Source organism: Grus americana, chromosome 3, assembly GCF_028858705.1.
Source record: "Grus americana isolate bGruAme1 chromosome 3, bGruAme1.mat, whole genome shotgun sequence".
Lineage (NCBI taxonomy): Eukaryota > Metazoa > Chordata > Aves > Gruiformes > Gruidae > Grus > Grus americana.
Window position 1 is genome coordinate 108,016,495 of NC_072854.1, and position 8,347 is coordinate 108,024,841.

The 8,347-nt window shown below is 47.6% G+C and overlaps 1 protein-coding gene across 1 annotated transcript; it reads left to right on the top strand.

Moving 5' to 3' along the window:
• The first annotated feature begins 425 nt into the window (after nucleotides 1-425).
• On the top strand, nucleotides 426-6,336 carry LOC129204727 (ankyrin repeat domain-containing protein 9-like). The gene is made up of 2 exons (XM_054821212.1): nucleotides 426-1,553; nucleotides 5,732-6,336. The coding sequence occupies exons 1-2, from the start codon at nucleotides 681-683 to the stop codon at nucleotides 5,738-5,740; spliced, it is 882 nt and encodes a 293-aa protein (XP_054677187.1). The 5' UTR covers nucleotides 426-680; the 3' UTR covers nucleotides 5,741-6,336.
• Nucleotides 6,337-8,347: the final 2,011 nt, after the last annotated feature.

The following is an 8,347-nucleotide window of genomic DNA, read 5'->3' on the forward strand; positions in this document are numbered from 1 at the left end:
TGGGATCTTAAACATCACTAATGCCTTATAGACAATCCATTAACATCAGTGTCTCCTAAGTGGCTAGCCGTACCATTATTTATGAAATAGGGATCCCATCCTAATGTTATAGCTACCAATCCCTTGATTTCCCGAGCATATAATCATGTGTATTATCAGCTGTGGAGCATTTTTACACTGCTACATATTTTTTACTATATAATGAGCTGCATGTGTGGGAGTGAGACACAAAAAATAGACGAATAGTGCTATTGCACTTACTGCAATGTATGAGCTGATCTGGTTAGACACGAAATGCAGACAGAAATCCGCCTCACCTCTCAAGCTAATTTTAGTCTCTCCCTCTCCTCTCGCTGGCTGTGTGTGTATAAAATCACTCGCAGTCTGACAGCGTTCCAGTAACCTGTGCCACGCGCAGAGCGGGATGTACTTACTAACCATCTGCTTGCATGGCATGGGTTAACTGAGCCTGTGGGATTGTGCTTACCTAAACAAAACCACTGCAGTGAGGGGAAAAACAATGAATGGGTGGAGATGATCAGCCCATGCATTCCAGCTAGTGCAGTCCAGGCAGCAATGACAGCCTGAAGGTTGCAGCAGCATCGGGATCTGCATTCCAAGTGCACAGATCTTACAGTCTGGAGTGATTTTACGTGGAGCTGCTCTTTATTTGCTGAGCCATGGCCAGTAACCAGGCCAGCCTGCAGGATGATCAGAGCAGGCACTGCAAGTTCTTATCCTATATGTTCTACCAGGCTGTGAGAGATCACAAGCCTGTGTGGATGCTGGAAGACATGAGGACTATGGAGTATTTTTACTGGGAGGAAAATGCCAGCCTAAGAACCTACTCACCTTCAGAAGCCCTTCTCTATGCAGTGGTGCATAACCACCTGCCTTATGCTCAGTATCTGCTGTCTCATTTTCCAGAGGAGGCTCTCAAGGTGCCTGGGGAACACTTCTGCTACTGCCCATCCTCTGCTCCTCACTTGGCCATGGCGGTCACCTATGACAGGAGAGATATCTTGGGGCTGATTATCAAAATTGCACACAAGCTCCCCAGCTTGAACTCCTACATCAATAGGACTGGCTGCTTTCATCTGGAAGATGGGAAAACCCCCTTGCACCTTGCCTGCGAACTGCTGAGGTCAGAGACGGTCCTCATCCTCCTCGGGAATGGAGCGTCTCCCAGGATAGAGGACAGTAAAGGGCTTACCCCGCTGGACGTCATCCTGGAGCAGATGTGGGACTCCAAAGTCAATGTGGCATCAAAGAAGCTCTGCCTCGACTACCTCTTGCTCTTCATGCCCAACCCACAGTTTAAGATGCGGAAAGTTCTGCAGGAGCATCCGGACCACTGGACAGCTTTGCTGGGGGAAGACAAATTCAACAGCCTGGTGGGGAACACACCTGCTTCTTTATATCTGCAAGCTATGCAAACTATTCTCCAGACTCTTCCCCCCTCCCACTTCCCTAAAAGCATCCAGGAACTACCTATACCTCAGGCACTCAAGCCGTTACCATCCTATGGCAAAAAGCTACCAACAAAAAATGTGGTAAATGTTTTTCCTTGACTTTATTCGCTGGGTCCTGGATTTTCAAAGGCAACTTAGGGGAGCTGGTCATCCACCACCCTCTGCATTTTAGTGTGATTTTAGTACTTAACCTATTAGGCTATGCTGGAAAATCCAATATTTTGTGACAAGATTTTAAATGTCTTTTCTAATTGATTGCAGGCACGGCACTTTTAAAGGCAAAAGCCTTCCTTGTTTTCTGTTTTGTTGTGCATGTGAAGGGTTAACCATAGTCGAGACTGTGTTATGTTTGGTTTCTTAGCTGTCAGCTGGTATCAGTGTATCTGCATTCTCAATATGATAACTGTAGCCTGTGTAACATACCTGGGTAAAAAGGAACAACGTGCCCAGTGGGATTTTCAAATGGTGTAACTATGGGACTGTGTTCTGCTAGAGCTGGGAGAGATACCACCCCATACCTACAGGGTTCAAACGTCAGGTTTTCTTTCTAACGATGATCCAGCATCATCTAGGAATAACCAAAAAGTCCTTGGCTTATGCTGCAGGGACGTAGAGGCAGTCCTGCAGGGTACCTGATTTTACTGAGTTACTTTACAGCAGGTCATAGCATGGAGGGCACGAGTTCAGAGAGGGGCAGTGAGTGTATATTCCTGGTGAGGGGGATAAAGACCATCAGAATTGCTAACAGAAAGCATCCTGTCTCACCTGGGAGTGAGGGGGTTAAAGGCAATCCCAGCCCTGATGCCTCTACAGACTTGTGCAACGGGGAAGGAACCATTTTCCCTGCTGTCCAGTAAAAAAAATGGAAATCAGAGCAGGGCCAGTGAAAGCCCTGTCCTTCAAAAGTGACATTATTTCTCCTTGACTTGTGTTTTAGGGCTGAATGTATTTCCACACGAGACTCAAGCTCACTAACTTGATTTCCCAGTGGCTCTCAGAGCCATGGGCGTTTGCTAGTTATCCTAAGCTGGGGTATGATGTTCTGCTGTTAAAAGTTGTCCCTTGTTGTCACCCAGGTCCAGATGGAGGGCCTGATCCCAGAAAATACAAAAAGACTCCCCTGGGCACTGCAGGCAGGGTGTGTTTGCAGAAAGCAGGGGCTGCCCTGCTTTCTGGGGAGCTCTGCGCCTGCTGCCCAGGCAGAGCCCTGTCCGTCCAAGGCACTGGTCCTGCTATCCTGGCCGTGCTCAGCACCAACAGAGCAGTGTCAGAATCCCAACTCCTTTTGGGGGACATCCCTTATTTTGGACCCAAATGTTCTCCTTTCTTTGTAAGCACAACCCTCTGCTCTGCTGAAGTAGCGTAACCCATTTCCCCAGATCCCTACTGAACAGCAGTGAATAAATCACTCATCTCTTTAAATAAATTTGGAGCCAAAGGCTGTGGGGTGCAAACTCCTTTTAGCAAGGCTCTGGCTAAGAAAGGACGTGTGGTTGGATCTCAGTTGCTCCGTGTAAAAATGGCTCATGTCTCATCTGGTTAATTCCCTGCCTGTGCCAAGGTGGCTGTGCTGGAGCTGCACCCTTTTTTCCATCAGCACAGGGAGCACTTCCGCTCAGTTTCCCTGCGCGTGGGATACCTTCCATGTGCCAGGACACTGGCGATGCCAGCCACGGCCAGGTGGAGATTTCCTGCAGGGCTGCGCAATGTACTGGGCACAGCCAACTGGAACATCCTTGCGGAGACACCGGGATGCTCCTCCCAGACATCCCTTTCCGTGTGCCATGGAAGCCCCGGGGAGCCAGTGCTGCCTGCGCAGTGCTAGGTGAAGATGCAGCTTGCTTGTGAGAGGGAGAAAATGTCAGCCCAGCCCTCAAAGTGGCAAGCAGGCCACGAAGGGGTTAACCCTTCTCCTGAAATCCCACATCCCTGGTGCTGCAGTGTCCTTCCACCCCTGCCCCTGGGGACTTGGATGTCTTTCCCCGTCTGTATCTATTCCTCCTCGTGCGATGGGGGAGGGCATGAACGGGTGGCGGAGAAATTCAGGGAGAAATTCAGGGCCAATCTTGGGCGAGGTTTTTGTGGAGAGGCTGCTCGCTCAGCAGCCTCTGCGGCAGGCGGAGGCTGTCACAGCTCGGGAAGCAAAGCAGAACCCAAGGCACATTTGCATTATAAGCAGTGACTGAGCTGCTTCTGCCGAGCCCTGCACGGTCCCCAGCCCCGGCAGCCCCCAGAAACCCAGAGCTGGAGGCAGAGGACAAAGCAGGCACTCGCTGCCCAAGGCTGAGGAGAGCAACTACGGAGAGCACAGCCTCTGTGACACCCCTGGAGTCTGCAGGAGTGGGATTGGGTTTGTCCCAAGCAGCAATGCGGTATCTCATCCGGATGTCGGTGGGCGAGAGGCAGAGGAGGCTGCTGATGGATATTATTAGAATAGTAATTAGGCCCTGGGAGCAGAGATCCCAGGGAAGGAGAGAAGGGAGTGTTACTGCACCATGAGAGTTTCAGTGCTATACAGAGTTTCAGAAAAGATAGGAGAGAGGGGAAGGCTGTTCCACTTACAAATCAGAGGCAGGTAGGGATTCCTGGCATTAATGAGGTAGCGCTTTCTAATAGGGCAGGGGGCTGTACCCAGAGAGCCAGAGCAACCCACTGGGAGCAAGTAGGTCTAAAATGGTGCAGGGAACTCTTGTTGACTGTAATAGTTGTGGATCATTGCAAAGGTCAGGGTTCAGGAACTTCAGGCTTTATGGGTGTATTTGTAGCAGGCAGCACGATGCTCGTGCCCATGCACTTGTCCGTGTGGGAGGCTACCCGCTATCCACCAGCCCAGACAGCAGATAAGAGATGGATTCTCAGCAACTACTCAAGAAACTCAAATTCTGGGGCATATCTGCATCTGGTACCACAGCCTCGAAGAAAGCTGCTGACCCGTTGTTGGTCAACATGCAACAATTCTGGTGTACTCAGCCCGGTGTGCAACAGGCAGCTACCCGCACTGGAAAGATTGCTCCGCTCTCATTCCTCCTTTTCCTGACCATTTCAACAAGAGATCAAGTGCCACCTGGCCCTCAGCTGCTGAGCTGCCATCAGACCTCCATGTGCAGTCCTGCTGGGCCAGAGTTTAGGGCCATTAGTGGTGTGGTGACAACTCTTTCCGTTGCCTGTAGCAGGATGGGGCATCCTTCTGCTGGAATGGAGCAATCTTCTCCCTAAACCTGGTTTGCTTATCTTGTGGTGACCTGCCTGTTAGTTTGAGATCCCATTTGTCTTCCTGCTCAGTACAGTGACATTACATCAGATACGGCCAAATCTACCTCAGTCCTGTCTCTGTTGATTTTTTTCCTCCATTCTTTCCAAGCCAGGTCATTAGCAAAAGTAAACTCAAAATATTTTCCACACTTCCTGCAACCTGACAGTCCGTAGTCTTGAAAAATCCCTATGCTTGCATGGCAATTATGTTAGTGACTTTGTTAATCAAAAAGGGTGCAAGGTGCTGTGTAGTGATGTTTACATTTTGCATATATACATACTAAGTAAGTGTAGCTACGATCTGTATTTCTGAACTTGGTAAAAAGAATAAAAGCAAGAGAGAAAAGGGAAAGGGTGAAGTCTTTGCTAATCTTTGGATTACAGGTTGGGTCTACAGGTTACATCTTTTTAATTTCAATTTTGAGGAGTAGCATTGTAAGGATCTGGGTTGTGCGTGTATGTGCGTGTGACCAGTTTCGATGAGTATCACTTCAGTGAGCACGGCGAGTGACTTGGCGTACGTGTATGCGTGCGTGCATGTGTAAATGTGTGGGTGCACGTGTGCACATGTATGTCTGTGTCTCTGTCTGCCCTCTCCTGGTAAAACTCGTAACTGACTTACACTACTGACCCACTCCAGTACTTACACGCATCAGTGATCAATGCCTTACGCAAGCAGCCTTTTCACCAGATAAGCGTGTGTCCCAAGCTCTGTGCTGCCAACAGGTAAGGACATTTCTTCTTCTCTTGTAAAAAGGCAGCAGTTTTGCTCTTGAAATGGGTGTTTTACCCCTGAAAGCCAAGCACAAGGGCTTCTGCTCGCCAACAACCACAATCATCTGGGGAAGGGTTTCTAATAGCAGCCACGTTTTATTCTCAAATCCTTTTTTTTTTTTTTTTAAATAAAAGCTATTAAACATACATCTGTGTCTTTCTTTTCTCTGGGCTGCCAGCAAAATTCAGCCACCTATGACTTCCTAACCCTATGCTTCTGTCTATTTCTGCAGCACCATTAGCAGGAAGGACAGGCCAGATTCTGACCTCAGTTACACCTCTTTACACCTGAAGTAACATTTTTAAGTCAATTGCATCACTCCCGATGTTTGTTGGTCTAAAGAAAAACAGAAACTCTGCACTTACATTCTTTGAGGCTTCATAATCGACTTCAGTGTATAAATAAATGTGACGCTTAATCCCTGAAAACATTTTTTACATTTTTCGTACTTTGAATGTATATAGATATATATTTTCCATCTCTCTAACACCGATGGGCATTTTCCTGTTCCCAGTTCCCTTGGCTTTTTTGGAATCAGCATGACAGTGACAGATGCTGTTGTTCACTGATTAAGACTGAATGTTGCCATGCCCAAGTACAAATGAACGTTCATTGTATGATACGATTTTCTTATAAAGCCATACTTTTGTAATTTTGGTTTCACTTTTTTAGGGGGGGGAAAAAAATCTTCCATATAATTGTGTTTGTACATTACTTGCTGCATGATTAAAGATAAAAAGATTGTACTGTGCTGGGAATAAAATATATATACATACCCTGATATAATTAGGTATATTAGCTGTGAAAATAATTTAATCTGATTGTATTACTATAATAAACTTGCAGTATAAACTTGATGTGTCTTTTATTGGCCAGTTGGTCAAAACCACCCAGCAGTATCTATTGCTTTTGCTTTGGTTCATCTTGGTGTTTGATGATTTCATTCTGACTGCTGAGCCATTACCTCCAAAAGTGTGACCTGAGGAAGACAGTGTTTTCACAGGCTTGCAATAGTTGGCTGTGCTGCCAGGGGATGACCCCAAGTGATGAGCTGAACCCACATTTCACACATCTCCTGCAAGGTGGCGATGAATCAGAAGAAGGGGCCCAACAGGGGCAAGTGGTAATTGGTTTTGGAGATTTTCATCTTTTAGGTTTGAGTTCAGCTCACAACAGCTTATGACAAAGCTGTTTCCAGGGAATGTAAGAGTGCCAGCAGCCTCCTTTCCCTATCCGGCTTGTATGCAGTCAACAAGCTCCTTTCCTCCCTAAGATTCTTCTCTGTGAGGAAATATGCCCCCGTAAGGCTCCCAGCACCAACTCCAACTTCTCCTGTAGGCTCAGCTGCCACTGAAGGTCCTCAGGCAGATGTTCACCTTGCACCTGCTGTGCTCTCCTTGGGGTAATGATCCACCAGCTTCTGTAAACAAACATGGATCGCCCAGCTCCTCCGCTGCCCTGCCAAAAAGAGCTACCCAAAGTCTTTCAGATGATGGGTACCCGTTTTTGATGATGATCACAGGGCTTGGATTCCACCATCGACTGTACCTACAGATCTCCATAGTGTGCCCTAGTACACAGAAGCTATAACCAAAGGAGTTAGTACTTCAGCCTGTGCTTGCATAATAAGTTATTGGTTTCATGGAAAAATGAAGAGACAGGAACTGTTTCACTGATCTCACTTAAAAAAGATTATCTCCTTCCCTTCAGAGTGGGAGGTTTAGCCCTGAACTACTTCACCTCTAGAATGTGGTACCCAGAGATGTAAGTTTTCTGGCTTATTTCGTTCCACCTTTCCTGTATTTGAGAATTAGAAGCTGATTCAATTTCTTTCATGCCCTGGCAGCTCTGCTGAGGCTGACCATCAGGGCACTAGAGAGCAGCTGTGGCAGCTGAGAGCCCTAGGCCGACGCATCCCTCAGAGCCAGTCTCATCTAGGCATCAGGTTTTTTTACAGCCGTACTTAGTTGTAGCCCACACACCAGCAGGCAGCAAGACAGGTATTTAGAGAGAGAAATTTAAAAGGTATATTCCCTTGTGCGAGGGGGAAGCACTGTCAGAAGCAGATGATGCAATGACCAAAATCCTGCCCACACCTCAGTTACTTGAGTGCACCTCCCTGAGTGAGTCACCCCAAATGCAGCTGACAGGTTTGGCATGTCCCATACTAGCCCGTGTCTGGCCAGCACAGCAGCAACGCCTTCTGGGAGCACGCACCACGTTTTACTGCACCACCACGCTCAGCTGCTGATCTGTCAGGGGATCCGGCTCCCAAGACGCCCACAGTTGTCTCTAGCACTTGGGAAGCCACTCTGAAGCCAAGAAGCCAGGTTTCTCTGGGGGCGACTCCCAAAGGCCACTTGGATTGCAAAATCAATTGTAATTTTCCAGACTGGGTCCCAGTTCCACCTCTAGGAAAGCTCTGGATCTCCTGTGAAGCAGAGGTTTATTGCTAGTAGGAAGGCTTTTGGTGAATTTAATGAATATATACAGAGAGAAGGTAGCTGTGCTCTGTACACCAGCTATGCCCGCCCACACCATCAGATGGGCAGGGCTGTGAGGAGGAGGAATGATTATCACAGAAAATCTGGGAGAAAAAAGGGAAGAAGAGGATAGAGAGAGGCAGTATGGTAAGATCCCTTCTGCAAAGCAGTTCCTACAGTTAACTAGAAATAGTTATAATAATGTGGAGAATCCCAAACTGCAGTACAAGCTATAAGAAGTACAAAAGCACAGAAACCACCCCCTGCCACTTTCTTCTGGAGCCAGACTTCAGGGTCACAGACAGCAGCAGGTACCAGTCTCAAAAGTGAGGCAATACAATGCCCTCACTGTCCACATTCTAGCC

Excerpts from the sequence above, each read along its gene's own strand:
- LOC129204727 (XM_054821212.1), top strand. The coding sequence starts at position 681 with ATGGCCAGTAACCAGGCCAGCCTGCAGGATGATCAGAGCAGGCACTGC.